At 38.4% G+C, this 26,000-nt stretch overlaps 1 protein-coding gene across 1 annotated transcript in view; it reads right to left on the reverse strand.

Annotated features, from left to right (window-relative positions):
• The window catches only part of LOC131078619 (protein MET1, chloroplastic), a 201,854-nt gene that overhangs the window by 35,292 nt on the left and 140,562 nt on the right, over positions 1-26,000 (reverse strand). Inside the window, exon 6 of the mRNA XM_058016367.2 lies at positions 14,395-14,454. Within this exon, the coding sequence (XP_057872350.2) occupies positions 14,395-14,454 (60 nt within the window). The remainder of the gene's footprint in view (positions 1-14,394; positions 14,455-26,000) is intronic.

The following is a 26,000-nucleotide window of genomic DNA, read 5'->3' on the forward strand; positions in this document are numbered from 1 at the left end:
GGGGTGCCAACTTTATGAAGAGAAGTGAATTAAAATAAAGGTTAATTAAGCTTTTAAAAGTGGCGCCATCTCTTGGAGGAAAATTCAAATGTGAAATTAGGGCGCACTTTCTAGAAGCCTCTAGAGATCCCTTGTTAAGCTTATAAATGGAGGCCTCTTCCCTTCATTTGGCATCTTATGTCTACTGTAATGTTACTCTGCCGGAATGGTATTGGGGTTGCTTCAAGGAATGAATGCCTCCTAGCCTTGGCATTGCTTCTTGCTTGAAAGATAGCAACTAGTGGTGATTTAGTGTAGTTGTGAGAGTTTGTAGTGGGGATTGCATTGTAGCTTGAGTTGTGCTTGAAGTTCAGTTATTTGCATTTCATTTCATTTTCAGGAGTCGCGATTAGCAGGGCAGATTTGTAGTTTCACTCATATATTTCAAAATAAAAACATATTCATTCTGGGTATTGCATATTTCCTCTTGTTTTGGTTGGGCGCTCCTTTGTGCAAATTTGCAGATTCTAATATGAAGTGTTTTATTTTATAGAGAAGAATCGCATTCTTGCCTGGCGTCACTGCTAGGAATTGCCTTGGGGTTCGTGATAAATAATCTGTTGGGTTAATGTCAGATTTCTTGGTATTGGTTGGGTCGCCTTCTTCATAGGAAGCCATTGCTTTTGGTTTTGGGTCATTCGGACTAGTATTGAGAGAGTAATGAGCATTTTAGTGATTCCATGTATTGCTGATTAAGCATTTCACGTGCAGGTCTGTCATAAATCAGAATATTAAGATTGATCCTTGAGTAGAATTTCTTGGACTTATCATTTTTGTTAAGCCCGGGAGATCCTTCTATATTGTTGAAAGTTCCCAAACTCAGACTCGGCTCTGACTCGGCAAGGCTGACTCGACTCGTGACTCGGCTCGGACTTGGCAATGACTTGGCAACGACTCGGCAAAATAAGAAAACCCTTGAAATTTAGAGATTTTTAACGATTTAAAACTTGTTTCATACACCCATTATTGAATTAAGCTTAAAGACTTTATAACATCATCAAATAGAAGCTAATTTGATCACATACATAAACATACATCCATCACATGCGTAGAAATGTAAATTGTAGCTGAAGGAATTAGAAAACATAGATATATAGAGTTATAAATGTTGTCCAATGTATATAAAATCCATGACTTCAAATGTTCCCAAACATATATGTAACTGTAAAGTGTAAACAAAAACAAGTCTATGGCTCAGGCTCTGGCTCAGCCTCGTCTATCTGCCTCCTAGTAGGCCTCTAAGGTAGGTCCTGGATGACTGAGTAGCCATAGTCTCTGCCTGTGATGTGCCAGTCTGAGTAGCCATAGGTGTTGGGGACGAGGGGACGTGTTTCCGGGACGGGGGGACCAAGGGCCTAAGTTTGGGGACGGCAGGGGGATGGCGACGGGGGGGTGGCGGGGTGGTGGTGCTGATATAGTTATACATATACATATAGTACTTGAAAAACTAGTTTTGAAAAGATGTATGACAGTATTACAGTATAAGAATTACATTTTCAAATGAGACTATAGGAAATTTGAAATACTAAATCTAAATACCAATTACCAAGATTTCTAAGTTGTGTTGTTATATGGAGCCTAATCAGAGTCAGAGGTTAGATTTTCCCTACTTCTATCGGCGCGGTTTCCCCCTATATTTTTCAACGGGGGTTTGGGGGCAGCGCCCCCAACTTGGGGTCGAGTGTTATAAGAAAGGGAAATGGCGAAAAAAGTCATTAAAAAATGTTATGTTTTTTTTTTTTTTTAACTGCACTTTATTAAGTGACTCCAGCCGGGTCACAACCCTCGGACTCGGCGAGTCAGGCGAGTCACGCCCTCTGAACCGTCCGAGCCCGGGTCAGGGTCACCGTGACCCGACAGGGGTCACCCAGCCCACTGACTCGCGTGACTCGCCGCGAGTCATGGAACTCTAATATTGTTACAACATTGTATAGTCTTAATCTTATGATCTTGGCAAGCATTTACTATCATATTGTAAGCTGAACAGTAGTATTGGCAGCATTTCTTCTCATTTTCATTTCACGCTTGTTATTTACATTTAATTCCATTTCTAAGTTCTTAGCATCTCCGCCATATGGTAGCTCCATTCCCACCCTGGGTTTGAAAGCACATGCTTGGTGTCGAGTTTTCCTTTCAGCAGTTGTAATTGTAAAGATCCTCTGACCATATGTTAGTCCATCTTGGGCACATTCTTGGTTAGAGTTGCTTTCAGCATGCACCAAGATCCTCTGACCATATGTTAGTCCATCTTGGGCACATTCTTGGTTAGAGTTACTTTCAGAATGCTTTAAGACCCTCTGACCATATGCTCACGCCTTGCCCAACCCGGGATCCTGGTGTACATTCTTGGTTAGAGTTGTTTTCCGCATCGTTTTGGTTTAAGTGCTAACCCTAACGGATGTGTGTTGCATTACTCTTTGTAATTGAAAAATTGAAAAAAATTGGTCTCGGATATTTCATGCCCAAATTGGAAACTAAGGGCTATATTATTAGAGAAATGTTGTCTTAGATAAAGAGATTTAACGATTTGAAGGTGAATCTTTTCTGTGGATTAGAATGGTATAGCTGATTTTCTTGCAAATCAAGGTATTGTTGACGTGTCTGGAATCGCATTGCTGCAAACTCCATACGGCCAACACAGAATAGAATAACCAGCTGAGTATCCTATCCTCTTGAGATAAGGAAATCCCTAGTGTTTCTTTTTTTACGTTTGATCAAAGGGGATAACCTCAAGGTTTCGTTTGTCAGGTCTTGACTGCGGGATTTCTCAGTGGTTTGATGTGTTTATTCTGGAAACACAAGGGAGACTTACGGTGAGATAGGCGATTTATAGATAAGTTCCCTGGAATCTTTATGATCTTTCTTATCAAATGATTTCGGTTAAGTTGATACTGTTTTTAGTGGGACTGCGGATTCTCTTGATAAAAAGGGGGAAAAGGGCCCAAGGAAGGATAGGGAGAGAGAGATACATGAAATGTAAATTCTAACTAAGATAGCAGTTTCAGCAAACAGACGAACACCTCCAAATAACTAGACTAAGCATCACCAGCTACTTGAGCACAATGTTTACATAAATCTAGTGCAATCTTCAAAGGAAAATAAGATTTTCATGTTATCAACTACAGCGTTAGAACTTTTACATTCATAATGAGTATTCAATAACCGAACTTAAGCATATAAAAGGTTCAGATTAACCATGCAGAGAGAAAGGCAATCAGCCATTCCCCAATGATGTGAATTGCGAGGATTCTGTCGGATGTTTGTTTGAAAATGCTACGGAAAAATGAAAGACATAACAAAATAATTTAAATGGTGAAGGAGACCATGCACTCACAATGAAAAGAAAACAGCCTTAACTTTGCATTAATCCAGTGTAAATTTCGCCAGAGCTTCAGCAACAATCCATGAACTTCTTACAAAATGAGGGAAACCAATCCCCTTTAAATAGGCTCCAAAATTGGATGAATGGCCCAGATCTAATCTAAACAAGTGGCCCAGATTCATCCATAAAGCATGGCTGCCCATACCCATAAATGGGCAGCAAATATCAACAACCACCCCAAAATGAGTAATAACTACCCAAAAAGGATAATTAAAACTTATCCAAAATTATCCAAAAAGGTGCATTCATAAAGTTTTACATTTTAGTTGACTTGAAAGTCAAATATGACCCTTTTGGCCAAAAGTGCACTTTTCAAAATTTAAAAAGGAAAAAAGTGCATTTTTAGGAAAGCACTTTTTCTTTTCCAGCTTCAAATCCTTTTATCAAAAATTGACTTTCTTCATGCAAATATTCCCGCCAGAGATCTCGACCTGCCCTCACGAACATACTCCTAGAACTTGATACATAATTTGAAAAGCAGACTGAATGGAGGCATAGGAGGATGGCGAATTTTATATTTCATACCTTCGAGGTATTGATCTACCTGCTTCAGACCATCTTGCCAACTGGAAGGATTACGCTCAAAGCACATGTCCGTGTCATAACCCCTCCTTGGACATTGGATTAAATAAATACGATAATTAAAACATTTATTAATTAACATTTAATAATATTGGAAAATCGTCTCATTTATCACGATTTTTTCCCTAATATATAATTATTAATGTTTATTATTATTTGTTATGATTATTATTGATTATTATTGTTATATATGATTATTATTTATTATTATTTATATAATAACTACCAAACAATTATAATACAATAAGGCAGCGGTCATCAAAGATATGTTAAGGAGGAAATAATCATTAATGATATTAATTAAGATTAATAAATTAGTAATTCGAATAAAGCAACACTAAATTAATATTATATGGTCGACTTATAATATTGATGGTCAACTTCATCAGAATATTAATATAGTAGTGATAATAGAGGTGGCAAACAAATAAGGAAAAAGAGTCTAAATTTCATTGATAACCAAATACGTAAAGACCAATATTTTCCACTGTCGACCTTAGCAGATCTAGATTAATATTTGACACATAATGAATTGAAAGTTCATTAATGGAAGTAAGCAACGATCTCAAAAAGAATATTTCAACGATAATGACAAAGAATGGCGAGGTTATGATAAACAGTGAGTATCATAAATATGGTTATATTGATCTTAGACAATGATCAATAAATGAAAGCAATAATATTATTAAAGGGAGCAAACATAAAAGAGTCGATTATAGAGTTGAAGCCGATATGGAAGACCCGCCATTAGTTCGTGAACATGTGCGTGGCACTCAGAGTTTAATGATAAACAAATTAAAGATATTATATACCATTGTTATATCAATAAGGTTGATAAATGAATAGGAATGCAGACAATAGGAGATATCCGATATGATGGAACTCGACACATGATCCCAATGTATGATGACTTATACAAATAGACGGAGATGACTATCAAAGCACCAATCTATAACGACAAAGAAACATTAGTGTACAGTGATAATATAATCATCGTGGATATGTTACTAATGGCGAAGTAACAATGCAACATTGTCTCTTTATCAGCAGAGTCCGCATATCTTCTTCCATCATAGAGCCTTTCTCCGTAGTCACGCCTCACAACATTAATTCGACAATATTGTAACTTGGCAAATATAGGCCCTTTGATTAGAGAGTGAACCTTGCGTGGGGAATGAAGACAGCTCAATATGGTTCGCGATGATGCCTTCTCTGTTTATTATTAGCGATTCTTCTCCAGACACGGCATATGCAAAACAGAATTGATCGGACTTTCAATAAAAATGGCATCAATCATTCTACAGATCAATCATACATGGAGACACAAGAAATCGGTAAGACACTACGTCAAAACAAGATATATTATTGACGCATGATTAGGATGGCCAGAGATTAATGGATAACGATTAGTCTAAGAAGATATTTAATAAACCATCGAGTATGATACGATGTGTGATTAGTCTTGACGAACAACTTGAATGACAACAACAATATTGATTAAGGTCATTACTAGACAGCCATTATTAGACATCGATTACTAAGAAGATTAAGAAGAAATTGATTAAATGAAGTCTAATTGATAAATTGTTATCAAGAGGTGCATCTAATAATGAAAAGATACGATTAAGGAAAGAAGACTCCTTTGAAGGCAACTATTCCCACGTGCAAGGGATAAAAAGTCAGTCAAATCATTTCCAACGATCATCATCGGGGGAAAACCAAAAATGCTATCAAATTAGATAGAAAAAGGAATATCGTGATCCAGAACCAAGGAGTTGGCACTTAGAATTCAGACAGACCCATCCTTGGAAGTGTAGAAATCTGAAGCATCCTAATCACAATGACAGTGTGAAGGACAAATCCAATCATAATCAGCAATTCATTCTCTCATTAATCTGCCTGTGGAGAGAGGGAAATTACAGTTGCATAGTTCCAAGTAATATTAAGAAACCGCACCATAAACATTGCATGTTTTCCAAGTAACCATCAGAAACGACAGTCTCTTCACTGTTAGTGATTAAGATCATTATCGGCATAGTTACATTGTTAAGTCAGGCACAGCCTTATAGTTTTATCGCTATAATATAAGGAAGGAGATTCGAAACATACTTTATGCAGTAACATATCAGAACAATAGTTGCAGATCAGATATTGTTTAAATGGCAAATCAAACATATCATCCTCATTATAAGTAACCACTTCCATCATCTATCCCAGTTTATGATTCCTAAAAAATGAGTATTGGTTGAGATTCCTAAGTTATTCTAAAACGGGACATTACAGTCCGAGTGGAATTGACCGGCGAAGCCTAGGTCCTTACTGGAATAAGTGATCTTGTTAGTTCCCAATCTTTCCTCCCAGTCTGGTGTTATCACTTCATAAGATTGGTCATTTACCCATCCCGAAACCATTGATCGAAGGATTATCTTGCCAAGTTCCTGCATGGTTTGCAGAATTACCTCGCATGCATTGTGTTCTCTATCGATGATTTCCTTCGCATCATTCTTCATGTTGACAGTCTAGTACCATTCCTTAAGAGTGTTGATGTTATGAGGATCTAGGATGGTGGGTAATGTAGGAATCTGTGCATGGGTCCAGAAAAGAGCGTTCATGAGGGAAAGAGTAGTGGCAGCCACTTCCTGGATGTGGAGGGATTCCCTCTTTACCTCTAATAACTTAACCAAAGTGGTTTCTCAATGGCGAGCCATTTCCTTCACTTCTTCAAGGATTCGTTCTCCCCTTTTTCTAATGCCTTGTATCCATTCCTTGACGGCCCTTGTGGTGTCCTATACTCCTTCAAATTCTATTGTGGTCCTCTGTGCCAATGCTGTCGGGGGAATGTGGGATTCAGAGGCATTGTGTAATGGTCTCAAGAGTTGATCGATGTACCCTTCGGCCTGTTCAGCACGGGCCCGATACATATCCTTCTCAGTTGTTATCTCTTCAAGTTGCCTGAGTATGTTTTGCACTGAATCCTTGAATTCTTCTTTTTCTTGCTCCTTAGTGACTCGTCCAATGGGGACAGTCATGATGCTATAATCTGCCAATGTGATCTAATCTGCTGGCTTATCTGCAGGCGGGGTGGCAATGTGAAGGGTGTGGTTACTTTGCTCATCTTTAGTCATTCTGGAATATGCCTTGGGCTTTTTCTTCCCCTTAGCTTTAGCTTGGTCTATGCGTGAGAAGATGTCCTCGAGGTTAAATAGGTGGTTTGGTGGCAGCCTTGCGCTGGGCTCTGGCAATTAACCATTCTTGAGGCACTGTTTGGGCTGATGATATGGTTAAGTTTGCATTCTGTTCTTTGAGGTTTTCAGCCGACTCAGCACAGATTTGCAGCTGTTCTGTTACCAGAGGGGTGGGGGAGGTGCCAAGTTCCATACTTGCAGCTGAACTTTCTCCCATTTCATTGAACAGTTGTCTGGCGCCTTCGTGTGATGGCTGCTCTTCAGTCCTTTCGAGCTCGCGGGTCTCCTCTGCCCTTTGCTCTCCTTCAATGGTAAAGTCATCTTTGGTTGTATTATGGAGCAGCAGTTCATAGCGACTCTGTTGGGTGGGCTCATGCACTTCGATCCCTTGAATGGATGGAATCTCTCCTTCCTCTATTGGGTTACCCGGTTGGGTTGATTCAATGGCTCTTAGCTCAACTTCTAGCATGTCGGGTGCGGGAGGATCATCAGTTCCAAACGCATCAATGTCACTTTGAGAAGGCGGAGCAGGTATATAATCTAATTCCACTACATCGTCGGACGAACTGGGGTCCTTTGACGATGAAGTGACCTCTGGTCTCCTTATAGGAATCCTTTCCCTTCTCGTTCCCTTGGACGTCCGAGTCCCTCTGCAAGCCTTAGCCTTCTTTCTCTTCGCAGGTTTCTCAATTTCTTCTCTGGGTGCACTGGACGTTCCTTCATCTTCGGAAGACTGAATCGAGGCTGCCCATTAGGTGGTAAGTGAACTGGACTCCCTCATGAATTAGCCTCTCAATCTGCTGATGTAACCATTGGTCTGTGTATCTTGCTGGGACTGCCATGACTGCCTCAAAATTAGTGATCGGGTCCTGTGACCAATCAACACTTGGCAAAAGATGCCTTACTGCCTCAAATTATTGGACTTGAAGGCAATTCCCTGAATCTGTGAGTTGATTTGGGACCCGGCGATATTCGAAGAGCCGCATTTGCTGCACACTCAGCCTAGAATATTCACGTCTCCAGACTTCGTAGTCATCAGAGCAATTTTTCCAATAGTCTTCAACCGATTCCTTTGCTCTGTACCGCCTGCCATAGGCTCTCTTCGCCAGATTATCGTGATCGAAATATTTTCTCGAAAAATTGTCCTGTAGGCCATAAGAGGCCAGCTCTGCGAGGGATTCCTCTGCTAGGGTGGGGGTCTTCAGGTGGACATCCTAGTTGCCTATGATCATGGGGAACGCGAATCCAACCCGCTTGCTTTCTCTGAGTAAGATGTCGGCTGGACGTGACTGCCTTGCGACCTCCATAAGAACTACTTTGTCAGTTGGGTACCGTGGAAGTCGGAGAGGAGCACCATCAAAGCCCGCTATTTGGATATAGGAGAACCTTGGGAACTGGATGAACCAGGCCCTGTCTCTCTGTACTAGAATAGTAGCCTTCTCTGAGAGCCTTATGTGTAATCCTCCCTACATTAGCCTAACCAAGCGCATTGTGAAGGCTTCATTGACGCACTCATATTGGCCAATTGCATCTCTGAGCTATATCTTGGTAATGCAGCTGCGGGTAACAATCATAGACCTTTACCTGACCAGGCCCATTCCCGATTTCACTTTTCATTATCAAACCTGGCAGCGGCTGGTTCTTGGCGAACATGTAGACCAAATAAGAGGTCATAGTGAAGTATTTCTTCGTTTCAAGCTCAATCAGCTGAGTGTGGATGTTGTCGCTTATGATTTGGGCCCAGTCAAACTTAGACTTCCTAGCGAAGACTTGCTCTGTGAAATAAAACATCCACTCTTCAAAGTAGTTGGATTTAGGAAGTCCCATAACTCGGCTGAGTAATGTGACCATATCCCCATACTCATTATGAAAATCACTTCTGGGGGTCTTTTTCACAATCCTAGCGCTCGGAAGCCTTCTCTTCTTGTACCACTCTTCGTTGATCAGTGCTTTGCATCGGGCCGATTCATATCATATGCCCCCTGTGCTTCATCTATAGTTGTGGCCGTGGGATTGTTTGGGAAGGGAATGTTGAATGCGTCGCCAATGGCCTCAGGAGTGAAGTTGGCGAGAGTCATATTCTCGAGGAGCACCAATCTGGAATCTGGCTGATAATGTCGGGCAGCCTCTACTACTAACTCATAGTTCTGTACTACTAGAGGAAATCCTGCCGCCTGGGCGATGCCACTTTCCACCATCTGTATAGGCTTGCCATATGCGTTAGGGGAGAAGACCCGATTCCTGAAGTCCTGGATGTCAATATGGCCTAGGACGGTATCACCGATATTGTCCCAGACGCTCTGAACTTTTGACTCCCTCAATCCTCCTCTTTGATACTGATACTTCATCCTTTCAACTTTGCGTGGGATATCTGATTTGGGTGCTCGCGATGTCTCGGCTGCAGCGGGCGTCTTTGATGATTCTATCGCCGATTTAGGCATTTATCCTGCACAGTCGGATGCGGATTACGAGGCAATACAAAAAAGTAAGGCGGGTTAGATAGAAAATACTCCAGCATTCAAGGATTAATTCAAAATTTAGATTGCATATGGAGCAACATTTCTAGCTGAGAGCTTGATTGATTTGAACCAAAGTATTCATGAAGCTTTTGATCCCAAATTTACACTTAACACTTTATGGATTAATTTTTTTAACAGGGACAAAGCTCGATAAATTCTCCTAAGTTTGAAAATGCAATTTCTAGTTAAATCTTAGGAGCAAATTCTAATTTTGACTGCTTTGCACAACGTTTTACAAGCGGAAAGAGATGCGAATTTCGAAAATTTAAGCATTTTAATCAGATTTCGCACACACATCTATTTGATTGATAAGCATTTCAGATGATCAAGAGAGGCAAAGCGTACTTACCTGATGAGAATGAATGGCGAGAAATTGCCCGACTTGCTGCGTAAAGACGAATGGATAGTTCTACAAATTTCGAAGATTAACGGTTATCTCCTTAATTCAAATTTTCGCAGTTGCTGTTTGAAAGGAATTTATCATTTTAGACTAAGCGATTTTTACCTTGGGCAATTGGTAATCTGAACTTGAGTGTTTGGAATGGTTTGTGTCAGCGTTTTATCTTGAATGTGAATTGCACGAAATTGGCTCTGTCTCCCTTTAAAAATCGAATGTGATCCTCACTTTATGCGAAATTCGGCAATATGGAGGGGCTTCTTACCAATTTAAACTGCGTTTTCCTTGATGAAATGCTTGAGCGCTATCACACCAACTTCGGACCTAAGCGATTTTCGGGGGGGGGAGGAATGGAGGATTTTATCAACTTCGAATTCCTTACTTGCCCTACGCATTGCAGTTTTGAAGTTTTATGGTGAATTTCGGAGCTATGGCGCTGTTTTGCAAAATTTAAACTGCATTTTCTAACCCTAAGGGCGAACTTCGGAGCTATTGCTTTCTCGAGTTTTTAAACGTCTTCGCCATTTAGATTAACTTCAAACCATAAGCGCCTTCTGCAAGCTATACGAACTTCGGAGCCATTGCGTCCTTCGCGATTTTCGCGTCTTTGGCGAATTTCGGAGCATTCACGAACTTCGGACCATAAGCGTACTTTACAAATTCGAGTTTTCGTGATTTTGGGCCCATTTAAATAGACTTCGAACCATTAGGTGTTCTTTGGAATTTCAGAGCTTACACGTTTTTGCAACTTTTAAAATACTTCGGACCTTAAGCCCATTTTGGAATTTTCGGACCTTAAGCCCCCTTTTGCAAATTTCGGAGCATTCATCGCTTTTTGCAACTTTTAAAATACTTCGGACCTTAAGCCCATTTTGGAATTTTCGGACCTTAAGCCCCCTTTTGCAAATTTCGGAGCATTCATCACTTTTTGCAACTTTTAAAATACTTCGGACCTTAAGCCCATTTTGGAATTTTCGGACCTTAAGCCCCCTTTTACAAATTGAAGAAACTTCGGGCCATTTGGCATGTTTGGAATTTCGCGATTTTAGACTCTTTTGACGAATTGAAAGAATTTCAGACCCTAAGGCGTTTTTTGCAACCTCTACGAATTTCGGACCTTTTGCCCAATTTTGCAAATTCGGAGTTTTAACGCTTTTCGCGAATTTCAGGGTTATAATGCCTTTTTGTGATTTTAGAACAAATTCGGACCTTAAGGCTTCTTTACAACTTATCCAGAATTTCGGACCATTTAGCATGCTTTGCAAATTTATACAAAATTTTGAAGTTCGGCCCCACAGTCCGAAATTGGATGTCTTAAGTGAATTTCGGACCATTTGCCAGTTTTGGGATTTTTTTGAATTTTTTTGAATTTAACCCCAAGGTCCGAAATTCGGCCCCCCTAGGCGATTTTGGCAATCTTTTAACCTTTTGAAGTTTTAGAATTTTAGCCTCTGGGTCCGAAATTCGGTGACTTAGGCAATTTTGGCAACTTTTTGAAATTTCGGACCATTTGCCAGTTTTCACAGTTTTTAAGGCATTTTCAAACCTTAGGCCCAGTCTTGCAAATTTTGGAGTTTTCTCTCAATTTGGCCTGAAAGTCCAAAATTTTACTCCTAGAGCAATGTTGGCAATTTAGACTTTCTCCTCGAGAAGCGCGAGCTTGGGCACTTGGGCAAGTTTTGCAACCTTGGCATTTTGGCCAGGAAATTCGCTCCTTCACCAGCAGGCGAAAATCATCCTTTATTCAAATCCCATAAACATCGCAAGGACAAACCTTATGCAATCTATCTCATCACTCTTGTGCGAAAAACGGCAACTTTGGGTCCTCGTGCGACCTTCAGACGCACTGCCCTTTGCTTGGCGGGCTTCGCCAATCTCTATCACCTTACGCCTATTCAAGGCGATTTCACAATTTTGAACAAACTCTTGGCATTCGTGCCCGAGGGCTAGACTAGCCTAATGGATTCATCGGCTCTTTTCATTGACATCATCACTTCACGGACCAGTCGCGGGGTCGCTTGGAAGGGTGCGAGACACTCTGCGCGAAACTCAACAAGGCGAGGACAGAAGGATCAAAAACAAGAAGGGGGACCCCGTCGGCGACAGGGAGCGTGTGCAACGCACAACAGGTATATACTATAAATCTAATAGAATATTCTTCTATGGAAAATACTAACGTATCTAATGGGCCTGGTCTGCCTAATCTAATTTATGATGAATGCCCTCCAAGAGGTGAGGTGGCTTGCTATATTGCTCAAAATGGTAAGTGCATACTAAGGGAGATTGTGTCCTCGCTATGTACGCATTGCTAGAAGAAAGTGAATAATGAAGGCAGAAATGATTTTTATGGTAGGAGATGCTATGACAAATAAAATAAGATGGAATATTCAATGTTATTGTTGGAGCGTTGTTGCTGCATTAATGGCTTGGGTGTATTGGATATCAGTCTGCTAGATCTTCTAGTGGATTTTCTAGGTGGGGCTTTGAAAGTGGCAACAAGTACAGCAAGTCTATCATTCAAGGAAAATATTCAATGGTTCAAATGTCATAAACTGAAGGGTTTCAAAAAGCCATTTTGGGAGCCGTTGATTTAGAGGATTGTGAGGTTCACTCTCAAGCCATGATTTTAAAGATAATAAACAAAAGTTTCAACAAAAGACATGGTGATTAGTTGTCACAAAGGCATTTTGGAGGTTTATAGTGGTTATACCTTGCCACTACTAGAAAACAATACTCTAACCTTGTTAGAGAGTGGAAATTATCAAAGGCATTCAGTTCGCTGGGATGGAGAGGGCAGTAGGTCCATTTTCGCCAATGGTGGAACTCATGGTAATATTTGGAAATGGATCAACAATCGAGCATATGACCACCAGTACTCAGCTCGGGCTGGTGGCAGCATGGCTAGTTGGGGAGTACCAAACTTCAATTATATGGAAGTTTTTGTCTACAAATTTTATGGCTAGGGTTCCCATAGGCTTTTTGGTGGTGTTTGTTTTTGCTTACAATTGGGTATCTTATTTTAAATGTCTCTTGGCTACACCCAAGGGGAGGGTAGCTGTTTATCCAATCTTATATGTTATGTAGGTTGTTATTATCATGCTTTCTAATCCCTAATACACCCATTTACAGGATTGTTCAAGCAGTTTTAGTTCTCTATATGCTGTTAATGGATGTTGGTAACTGGGATGGAGCCTCATATATAGAACTCCAATAATATATAGTCATATGGAATGGCCTTGTTATATTTTTTAAGGCCTATTTTGTTGCTCGCCACAAGGATTCTCTCAAGGGTGCTGTACCTGTTTGGATGCAGTAATATAATTTGTGTTTCCAATTTTAAAACTAGTAGTTACAATCCACAAGCATTTGATCATTGCACATAAGCTAGATAACAGGTAACTCTATATCTGCTTGGATGAAATATGATGGATAAGATAAACAAGGACTACACAATCAATTCTTGAAACGACAAATTCAAAACTGAAACTGTTGATGGTGAATGAATGTGCAGGATCAGGTGCAACTTTGGGCAAACCATTTCGGATGTTAGAAGCAGCAACCATCCTGAACTAATAACAACCAAGGAGTTCTGACAAACTACAATTTGTTATTAAGTATTTAGTACAAACCCTATTTTTATGCTAAGAAGATAATGCAATGGAAATCATTACTATTGTCATAGTTTAGCTTATTCTTATTTATACTTTATACAAAGATGCTAAACATTACACCAAAAATTGTGACATCTGTCAGTAAACACGACAACCTACTGCCAGGGATGAAATGCCCCTCCACCCAATTTTAGGACAATTTCCTTTTGAAAAATGGGCAATTGATTTCATCAGGCCCATAGAACCCCCTTCTCAAATATGGTTTAACATAAATATTTGATAGACGATGGCAAGAATTATGCAATATGCCATGAAGCTGAAATCATTTTTATTGTGTATTAGTAATTTTCAATACCATTACTGAAACATTCCTGATAACATTTTTTAGATAGTAGAAAGCTTAGGGTGTATGGTGATGAACATTCTATGAAATGGGAAGACTCAAGTATACCATGCTATATGGACATGGGGTTTAAACTAGAGAACCACCCTTTGACTCACAGGAACATTGTTCTCATAAGTTATGATTCTTCAATTTATTTATCAGGATGAACCCAGAACAATTATCTTCAGGTTAGGAAAAAATTAAAGCGGGTGAAAAGTTAATTAAGCTAGGAAATAAGAAAAGACCATTGGCATTAATCCATAAGTATGTCAAAATATCAGTAATTGTCCTTACTTTATAGTCTTCATATCCTGCCTCCATTGCATCTTCAAGGGCTGAAAGACCTGCTTCTAACTGCAAAGTAAAATTTAAAATTAATAGGCTATATTTCATTTAACATGTCACTGAACCCATGCAAAGATAAACAAAAATTATATTAAAATCCTTTAAATATTCAAGTCTGTCCTGAAATGGAACTAGATAATACGATTAGAAAATGCAAATACAGTATTAAGGTGACTATTATCCCAATTAACATTGCAAGCCCAAACCAAAAACTCAGAGACAAAAATGTCAGAACAGAGTTCAAATACAAACATATAAGGCTTGATTTATTATTATTGGCACTCGAACCATTTTACCTAGACTATAGTGGTGTAACGAATCAAAATTAGTTTTGACAAGTTTTACACTAGAACCAGGTAGAAGAAACTGATGAATGTTACGGCAGGTTGAGGAAGACTTGTTATAATGTATTGGAAAAGCTAGAATAGGAGAAGCAAAAAGGCATTCCAGCAAACATTTCTCTTTGGTGGAGAAATTGGACATAATATTGGTGAGCAACTGTAATAGCTTTACCCCTCTGTCGATGAGGTAGTGATACCAAGTCAGTATCTCAGCTATTAATCAAAAACACTGCACGTTTTGATCTTAATGCCCTAGAACAGTGGATATATAGTATAAATATGAAGGGCAGTGTAAATCTAGGTAAGAAGCAAAACTTTAATTTTGAGGGTGCTGTAAATGTGTAATTTTTTAACACAATGCAGGAGCCTGTGTTTCAGGCTCAGATAGATAAATGCTTTGATATCAGAAACTCAATGTAGTGACTTATATCATACGCCATGCAATAGATGTTTTTTCTCATATTTGTATTTAACATCTAAATGTAATCTACGTTTAATGTGCTTGGTGCAATTTTTATCATTTTGCATGTATGCCTAATCAGCTAAACAGTGACCTAATCTTCATATAAGTTATTAACCAATATGCTTCTTACCTGTCCACAATAGCCCCCATTAACATAGAATGACTCAAAATAAAGTTCAATTGTGCTTGAACATGCATGTATCCCCTAAATACAAGGGCCAACCACTTACAATGTATGCTAACTCCACAAACCTCCAAAGTGTGACTAATGGAAATAGGTGAAAGAAAACCAAACCACGAGGGAGATTAGCTAAGGCCTAATAAAGATGATACTAAACCTTATCTTTTCAAACTTCATAAAGACAAAGAGCTAATCTAAAGCAAAATTTTCGCATTTTTATCAATTCCAACTGGAACTAGAAAGAAAATGAAAATACCCAGATGCATTAGGTAATTATTCTTAAGTACCAGAAGTAGTGTGTAAACATGCCCTTGGCAAGTTCCTTAGGTCATCAATGAAGCAATGATGTGGACCTTTCAAAGTATGGCTAACCCTACAAATCCTAGATAGCCTATCTAAACTAAGGAAAAATAACAAGAGGCAGTATGGAAACATATTCTCAAGATTTCTACTGCTAATTGCAAATAATAGAGACAATTATTTCTTCACAGTTCACAGTTCAGTGTCGCTGTGCCTACTAATGACTTGACCAAATATAGCTTAAGGACTGAATACTTAATCAAAGATAAGACAACCCAAATGCTTGCATCAAAACTAAATCTTTTGCTTGAAATGATGCTTCAATGTTCTTACACCCCTATAAATATGAGGAAGAGAGGAAAAATCCATGAGAGGAGAAAAGAATAAGGCTACTATAGAAATGGCACATAACCCTTATGCAAACTAGACTAAGCATGTAAACACCTAAGACCTTATCTCTTTATCAGGACTAAGAGTTTAAACCTTGGATCCTTCGTGCACTTGGGCCCCATTGTTAATCATAACCCTAATGAGAAGGCTAGTTATCTAAAACTAATGTGTCATAGAGAAAAAAAGGCAAAAATAAGAAGATTGGAAGCATTTTATTAGTGTCGGCAGAGGGATCAGCATGACAAACTATCTTTATGCATGTTCCCATGGATCTATAATGTGTAACTCTGCACCTTCACAAATTTGCTATGGACCCTGGAGATGCATCCCCTATGTTTTCAGACCCTGTCCCCGATAGGGTACCATTTTGAAACAGTTTATGAAATGTCCCCAGGGCGCCTTTATTTTTCAGAAAACAGCAAGGGACAGCTAGCCATATCCTACCAAGTCGAAAAAAGAAATTTAAAAAACAACAAATTTGAGAAAAATAAGTCAAATGAAGAATGAAAGAATTTGAAAAACCTCCTCACACTGTTCTTCTCTGGTTTGGAGCCTTAAGGTGCAAAATGTAGTTGTTAACAGTTTCAGAACTAATTTGACATGGTTGCTAACAGTTCAGTAGTTAATGTGAAATATTGGACTAGCAGCTTTGAAACTGTTTAGTTTGTATACATGCTGCCTGCAATTTAGAACAATATCATTTTGAATTTGACCTAATGGTTATATTCTCACTCTCATGTCATGGTTATAAAATAGTAGCTACCTATTGTGACCTTTTCACAGATCGCCCCATTGCAAACGGAGACACCCTCTTTCCTGCTTTCCAGTTTTGTTAGTTTAGGGTTTCGGCAGTTGAGACAATTTTGAGCTTCAAATATCCAAGTCTCGTCTTTGGTTATGGTCATGTTTCTAGGTCTTCACGATGCAAATAATATTAAATCTTTAATTTTTGAAGTCAATAGGATCTAAATGCTGAAGAGGATGTTAAAAATGTTTAAAATGATCCTGAGTGTCAAGTTGTCTTAGCTTGGCAATTTATCTTTTTAGTGTTGAGTTTCCACTTTGCCTTAAAATTTGAGTGAGAAATAATGAAAATGTTGCTAACTGATGCAAATTTTGTGTGAAAATAGTAAAAGTCCCTATAGGAGACGTTTTTCCACTCCTAAGAGGGGAAATGAACCTAAAAATGCACAAAGTCCTGATGGACTTCTATTTTCCACCCTTGAAAAATTGGGAAATTCGTAGAGTCCCATAGAAATAGAATTTCTACTGCATAAATTGACAAAATTGGACTTGAAAAGCATGAAAATCAACAAAGTCTCGATGGAAAATGTTTTTCCACCAAGCAGTTAAGTGAAAATCAACAAAGTCCTGATGGAGGACGTTTTTACACTCAATTTTGAGCATCAAGTTACCTATCTAATGTTAAGGACAAGCAAAGTATTGATGGAGGTTAAATTTCCACTCCAAGACTTAGTTTACAAGCAAATGAAGTGTTATTGTAGAAAGTGGAAAGTCCAGATGACTGAAGAATTTACACTCAAGACAAAACAAACAAAATCAAGTTTCCCGATGGAGATCGCTCTTCCACTGGGCTTACAAGGTGAAAAAAAATACAAGGAAAGCGAGAGTCTTGGTGACCCATGTTTTTCCACTTGAGAAAATAGTGACCAAAACAAAATGAATCAAGCAAAAATTATGAGTCCTGATGAGGATTGATTTTCCACTTTAAGAGCAAAGGATCCAATGATGCAAAAATAACATGAATATTGTGTCGTGATGGAGGTCAATTTTCCACTTGGCCCTGATTTACAAAGATTTGACCAAATTTAGGTATCCAGATGAGCATCGATTTTCCACCAAGGGGCTGGAGATCAAAATTACATGAGATTTTCAAGGACAATCAGTCCCGATGCAAGGAGGATTTTTACACGAGGGAATATGTAATGAAGAGTGAATTGATGGTGAAAAAACAAAGTCCCAATGACTATCGATTTTCCCCCCTTGCAAAATTGAATGAGTTTTTAAGGCAAAATGAATACAATTTGAAGAGAATACAGTCCAGATGGAGATCGATTCTCCACCATTTCATTTGGTGAACAAAATAAAGAGGAAACGAGGATGAATTTAAATGTCTTTACACATTGCTGTGTTAACATTTTATATCCTAAACTCGCTGTGGTAACAATGCAAGGTGAAGTGCTGAATAAAACATGTGCCAACAAGCAGTATAATAATCATTAAGTCGCTGATCCAAGATCAAGTGAGCCGGAAGAAGGAAGGATCAGAATCGTCTATGTCAGCAAGGGAGGAGAAGAAGTGAAATTGCCTAAGACGTCAAGCATGAGAGTGACACCATTAAGGACATTTTGCAGCCCATCTGAAGATGACATCGCCAGCTGAGGGCACCATTTCCAGCTATCAATTCAAGGGAAAACGTATCATTCCCAGCCAATGCAAATGTAGATTACATCAACGGTTCAGCCACATGAACTGCACTAGTAGAAGGATGACTTTCAGCTGATGAAAAATGATTTTTAGACTGTGTTTCAGACTTTTACACTCAGAAATCAGAAACAAGACAGCGAATTTGGTTGCAACATCATTCAATTTTCTGAGTTGAAGGACATTTTCAGACTTACAAATTAAAATCAGACCTTTCTTAAGTCTGAAAATCAGATTTCTTTAGGGCAAAATTTACAGATTTTTTATCAAATCTTTTGTATTTTCTAGAATCGGCATTAGCTAGTTTCAATTTTCTGATTTTAGAAAGCTTATAAATCTGGAAATTAATTGAAATCTAGGTTAATTCTGGAAAATTATTTGTTCAAGTTCGTTGACTTCTAGCTTCATACAAGTACCATGTCAAAGGCGGGGATAGCTGCAAGGAAGACAAAATTGAAGAAAGTGCTTGAGGGATACTATCCGGAATCTCAGACATCTTCCAAATGGAAGAAGGTTGGAGACACCAACATGGAGTACCTATATAGGAAAAGGATGGAACGAAGGATGTACAGAATGAAGAACCAACTACCCTCTCCCTTAGCAGTCAGCATAATGAAGAGTGGAATTTACCACACGGCTGGATTGTCATCAACAATACAATGCAATGAGCTCATGGTTGAGTGTGCCATGCACTACAACCCATAGTCAAGAACAATCCAAACACCTAAGGGGTTGGTGCTTGCACATCTCATCGAAGATGCAGTAAGAGAAGCGTTTGGGATTCCCAATTACCAAGGGATGCAAACAAGAACTAAGGAGGATGCCCAAGCTATGTGTGAGAAAGGACCGGATGCACGCATGACTCTCATTAACAACAAGTGGGTTCTTGAGACAAGGCATCACCATTCCAAGCTACCGAAGAAACTCTTAAGTTCAGATTTCAAGGAGGATTTTAGTGATATGATCTTCCTACTCAACTGAATCATGGGAGCACCTCAAGGAACTTTATTTGAGACTTGGATGTTCTATTTCATTGAGGAGATATCAACTAGAATAGTAATGATAAATTGGGCCAAGATCATAAGTGACAACTTGGATATCCAGTCGAGGAATTGGAAAGAACAAATTCTTTCTACATGACTTCTTACTTAGTCTATATGCTAGCAAGACACATCAAGTACAAAGGACTAATATGCAAAGGTGAAGTAGGGAACAAGCAATGACAACATAAGGTGTATGAAAGTTATCCACAACTCCACCTACATGAGAAAGGACAGTATAGAAGGGTGAATGATACAGGTATAAGAATCCAGGGATTCACCTCCGAACCTTACAAGCTTCCCAGGTATCAGACGGACAAGATGGTGTTGCTTGAGGTAGCGAAGCAGCTATCAAAATTTGATTGTATTCAGAAAGAGAAGCATAGACAAGGTATAACTTTTCCTATCGCACTTGGGAAAATGATGGAGATATGCCCCACTGCAACAGCAACAGATGCAATTAACTAAGAATTAGAACTTTTCCATCTTGGAATATACAAGGCGAGGAGTCGTTTCGATCCATTTCAAAGGATTTTAACAGCCAAAGTAGAGAAGTTTACACGCAAGGTTGACATCGAGGACTACTAGGCAAATCTTACATATCAATTCGGAGTTAGGAGAAAGATGTGATCTCAAATGTCGAACTTCATGAGGAAGTGTAACTTCTTCTAAATTCTTGATCAAGTGAAGGATGATGGGAATCATATTCATCCTCAATATGCGAAAGAGAAAGACAAGCCAGCTCCATCGTCTGATTAGTCACAGCCCAATGTAGTGGACTTGAAAATTTTGATGAGGGAAGTGAATAATTGCTCCAAAGAATGGGTAGACAAACAAATCAACAAGCTAAGGAGGCAGAGTACCACTTTGACCTATGAGAAAATGAATAGCGAGGAGTCATCTCTTAATGATAATGAGGGAACTATAAGTGATGTGAGAACAAATGATGATGAAGAGGGTTAAGCTCCTAAGAGAAGAAAAGATATAGCTGGAGGAACACAAGCAAAGGGCAAGGAGATTGCCAGTCAGGAATCCAAACACAAGAAGCACAAATCCGACACTCCTCAATCTACCATGAGTTCCTCATTCGTTAAGGAGAATGACATACCGGAGAAAGACAATGAGTCTGAACGAGGTTCCGACACGGAGATCCTACCAGATAATGATCAAGATGAGCATGCATCAGCACAATCAGCACCACATGAAGATGAAGAACAACAACCAGGATCTCCAACCATTCAGCTTGAGGTCCATTTAGGAGATGATGTGGAAGACCTCAGTAAGAGGGGAGTAGATGAAGAGATAATTTCCGCCTTGAGAGGAATCAATGAAGATCATCAGCTCAAAGATGGAATGAAATTTTCCACAATTCTTGATTGGTTGATGAGTAGTATGGAAAAGAAGAAAGTTGTGTGAGTGCAACCCATTGAAGATATTGATGACTTCTTAGCCCAGATTGGTAAGGCTAAAGAAAAGAATAAGGCAAAGAAGTTCTCTAAAATTACTAGAGATGATTCAGGATCCCACATTTTGCAAGTGGCTGTCCCAACAGTTGACAAGTCTAAAGATGAGATCACTCCCATGGACTATCAAGTTACAACAGTTGAACTTGGACCATCCACATAGCAACAAGAGTTTCAAGAGCTGAATGATTCCGCCAAGGCTATTGAGGCACGATTGAACAGAGTTGAAGAGAAGAAGAAAATGTTAGAAATAGAGAACAGGAAACACAAGGAATACATTGAGGGGTTGTCAAATCCCCTAAGGCGTGAGGATCCTACATTTGTTCCACTAATCCCTATTGCTCAGGGGTCACTTAATGATCACGAGGCAATGAGGAATACATTTCAGGAGGTTGGAAAATGGATAGAAAATATTTCGAAGCAAGCAGAAGACTTCCTAGTTCAGTTGGTCCAAGCCTACAATAGAATGCTGCTCATAAGTAGGATACAATGCTTGGAGGGAGTATGGGAAGAATTTCAACTATTCCAAGACAAGACTATTCCTCAGCCTAAAGTGTTGAGGCGGATTCCTACCTCAACATTGATCCAGGAGGGAGTAATTCAGGAGGGAAATGTGTATGATTTCCATGGATGGTATTGTTCTTTGGCAATGAAGAAATCAATTTTTGATCATGCGAGAGATAAGTGCATGGAAATGGAAGGATCAATCTTAGAGATACAATCGAAGATCCTCACTTCAATTGAGGAATTATTGGGACAAAATGTCCACACTTCTAGCAGCTTGAATTTGGAAGGATTGAAAGAGAAATGAAGTTTGTTTACTTTCAAGGGCTAGAGTCTATCAAGAAGAATCAGCTAGATGATTTGGCTTCACTTATGATTATCATCAACAACTTGCAAAAGCATACCCCAAATTGGGAGAACCACTTCGATGCTTGCTCAAATGCCTTAGATGTGATCGAATTACAGCAGGATGGTTTGCTAAGTGTCACAATGGAAGAGCTCAATTCAGTCATGTCCAAATTCATTGAATATGCAGCCAAAGAGAGGGATAGAGGAAGGGATCTTCTAGAAGACAGCTTGCTTGATGACTAGGCGACATTTCATTGGACCTCATTCTTTGAGCTTTGTGATATGGATAAGATTCCATTTTTTGCTAGAAAACCTAATTAGGGTTGTGTTGGCATGATCTTGGCCATTTATTTCATTTTGAGACTCTTTATAAACCCCTTCTCCTCTCATTTTTAAGGGAGAAATTTTGAGAATTTTCACTTTGATGTTGCCAAAATTGAATTGAATCATTGAACTTGGGTTATTTTTATGAAATCTTGGAGTATCGTGTGGTTCTTTAATCCACAATTTAGTTTAGAATTTTGCTTTAAGTATTTTAGTTGAATGAAGAAATTGTTGAATGGATCTATATGAAATTCGTTTATCCATACCACTAGCTATTTGCTGATGGTAAATTTGCCTTGTGTGGTCAATTGAAATTTTTCTAAGCTTAACTTCGATTTCTACTTACTCATTGATATACATCAAATGGATGGAGTGAGTGTTGTAGGTGTAGATCTGAATATTTATTGATTACCTTAGAAGATTGCACTAAGCTTTGTAGAGTTGTTCTTTGCATGACAAAACTAAGCCTAGTAGAATTTCATAGTCATTCACTATCTCTTGCATTATAGGATTAGAATAGAATTCAGTCCCTTTGTCAATACAGCGAATCACATTAGCCATTGAGTTACCCACATGTCAAGACCTGACAATAGGAACATTGGAGTCATCTTGGTTGATCATACATTTATCATCCAACGTGATTTTGACCAAGAGAGGGTAAAGTACTTTGGTATTTTATTCTATGTTAGAGGTGTCTAAAAAACACATCAACACTACCTTCAGATCTATGTTGAGTGCACTCTAAAAAATGAGAACTTAAATAACAAACAAGCTTCGATGCTTCCTCATTTGTTACAAAACAGAATTGTAGGTTGTTTCTTCGTCTCACCCTTTCCTATAAAGATGTGATGTAGGAATATTGCTTCACAAACAACTAAATCAATGGTGAAATGTTCGACTTCTATGGAAGAGAAACCAATACTAATTTTCTTTTTACTCCCCCACAATATTGAACAAAATCCCAACAAGAAAACAAACCCTAAAGCAAACTTCATGTCATCCAATGAACCTATACAGCCCACATCCAATTATCCTTTCAAATAAATATGTTCATTCTATTTATATTCCAAACCATACTCCATTGTGCCATGGGTATATGTCCAAACTTGCTTTGCTATTTTCTAGACTGAAACCTTTGGTTCTTACATAAACATCAAAAGATAACTAACCACATAGCTAATTGTTGATGTGGTTTTTAGGACACTTCAAACACTGAATAAAATACCAAGTATTCTATCCTCTCTTGAACAAGGAAACCTTAAATGCTAAACTTTGTGATCAAACAAGGTGACCCCAAGGTTTACAATGTGAACAATTGACTTTAGTTGTGGATAGACTCAGTGTATATAATTTGATAATGTTGGTAATCACAAAGGGACTTATGTAGTGCCCTTCCCTAGTTCATCCTTTATGATGGTTTATGTTAGATACTTATGGACTTGTTTGTGTTCCTGATACTCCTTGCTTCTTGTTTGACTCTTTATATTGATATTCTCTTTGATAGTAGTGGATTCATTATGATTACTATGATGATGTTGATTCTATACTCTGGATTAATTATTGAAGTTTGGTTTATGATTAGCTTTGTGATTATTCACTATTTAGGAGATGTGGTTCATGTTTATTGCTTATGATGATTTATCATATGCTAACCTTATTTTAGTGGTTACATTAGATGTGAATGATGTTAATGTCATTTATTATGTGATGTCTTTGCTATGATGTCTTCTATTGTGGATGTGGAAGGGACGATGTCACATCACTCATATATGAGCAGGGTGTGATGTTGCGATTCTCTTTCACCTACTTGTGTATTTTATGGTTATACATATTGTGTATAGACCTTTGGTGTTGTGCAACATGCAAATACTAGGCATCGACTCCACCTAGTCTCAAGGGTCTGAGCGTGCCTTTAATCCCAATGGCAGTTGATCGGAGGTGACACTAAGGCCCTACCACACCTTAACCCTAATCGGTGTCCTATGTGATTTTTTGTCTCCTCGGTCTAGAGTCATCTTGTTAGGATTTGAGTGGTTTTATAAATATTGTATTTTATTTCATTTTATTGATGGTTTGATGTTTTATGTAGCTATGGTAAATAATAAATAAATTATAATATAATCGTAAGTGTGAATGATTAATTATGTTGGGATATATTAAGAGGGGTCTCAATTATTTTATTATTATTTTATGGATTGTGATATGGGGGTTAGATTATTTTGCATACTATAATTATGTGTGGGAATTATTTATTTATTCATTTATTTGTGGATGATGTTATTTAGTAATTGAGTTTAAATTTGTTATTTTTATTTAGTTGATTTGGGTAATCTTATGTTCGAATGGGGGTTGCTAAATTGGCTCTCAATGCAAGAGGAAAGGGTTGTTTGGCATTCAAGTGTGTTTTGGGGGGGTAATTAGGGGAGGTGGTTTTTGAGGGTGGTTTTGGGGATTTTTGGATGATGGTATTTTTGTGGAAGAAAGGTTTCTTCGAAAATGGGAATTGTAGAGAAGAGTTTTGAATTTGCCTGTGTATGGAGTGTTTTTGGATGAATTTTTGAGAGGGGTCTTTGTGAAGATTGCAAAGGGGATTACGTGAAATTGTTTTGGAGGATTTGGATTGTGTTTGGTACTTCATTCAAAGGCTTTCTGATTTATTTTTTATTCGTTGTTTATGTGGGAGTTGTGCATCTTCAATTTCATAATCTTCGTTATCCAAGTTAGATTTCTTGATTTTCTTTGTTTAAAGTAATTTTTGATTCAAGATAATGAATAGAAATGTTATTTTATGTTTTTATGGTGTTTTAAATGTTTTGGAAATGTTTTGGGTTCTTTCTTTCTTGTTTTGTTGAATGTTTGTTTCAGGTGCTCTCGTTTGCTCTTTTAAAGGGTTGTTTTCGATGTTTGGTGTCTTGTGAATTGATTTTTGTTCTTGGGTATGATCCAACTATTTTTCTAAGTAGAAAACTCACCCATCTCAAATGGGTCTTTGTTAGTTTTTGTATTTTTGGTCATCTAAGTGTCGGGATTTGAGCCCTAAGTCAACCCAAGTTTGCAATCTTGATTCTGTTGCAATGAATGCAAATGCGCCAAAAGATGTTGCAAATGCACTAAAAGATTATGTAAAAGTGTTAAAAAACTTAACATATGCACCATTTCATGGAGAAAAAGCGCCAATTCATAGTTTTGCTTCCTGCATCAGGGTTTTGGGGTTCGTGCTAGTCGACGTCAGACTAGAGGGAGGCTTAATTTTGGGTCTGTAACTCTTTGTTGTGATTTTCTAGAGCCTGTGCGATTGTTTGTGATGGTTTAATGTGTCTCCTATTAGTTGCATGTGTTCGTTCATTGATTTTGCATTTTATGAAGTTGCTTTGAGAGCAATTGGTTAAAGGAAAGATTTGTGGAACGGGAGTGATGTTATGGTTCAGATTATGTTATGGAACCAATGATTTATGATTCTATGATGTTTCACGTTATCATGTATGGATTTTTGGAGTTGGATTGGTGTTTATAGGCCCAATCCTATGCTTTGATGTTACTGAATCAATGGCTATGTATATGTTGTCGATTCATGACTTACCCCTTGTTGATTGGGTTTTTATGGAATTCCTATTTTTATTTATGGGATCTTTACTTATAAGATGTGGTTGTGATGGTTCGCTATGTGTACCATGGATGTTATGGTATTGTTGTGGTCCTCTTGTTGCACCTTAGGTTTTAGGAGCATATTAGGGGGAGTTGCTCTCAAGTGGGTGT

Source organism: Cryptomeria japonica, chromosome 3 (assembly GCF_030272615.1).
Source record: "Cryptomeria japonica chromosome 3, Sugi_1.0, whole genome shotgun sequence".
Classification (NCBI taxonomy): Eukaryota; Viridiplantae; Streptophyta; class Pinopsida; order Cupressales; family Cupressaceae; genus Cryptomeria; species Cryptomeria japonica.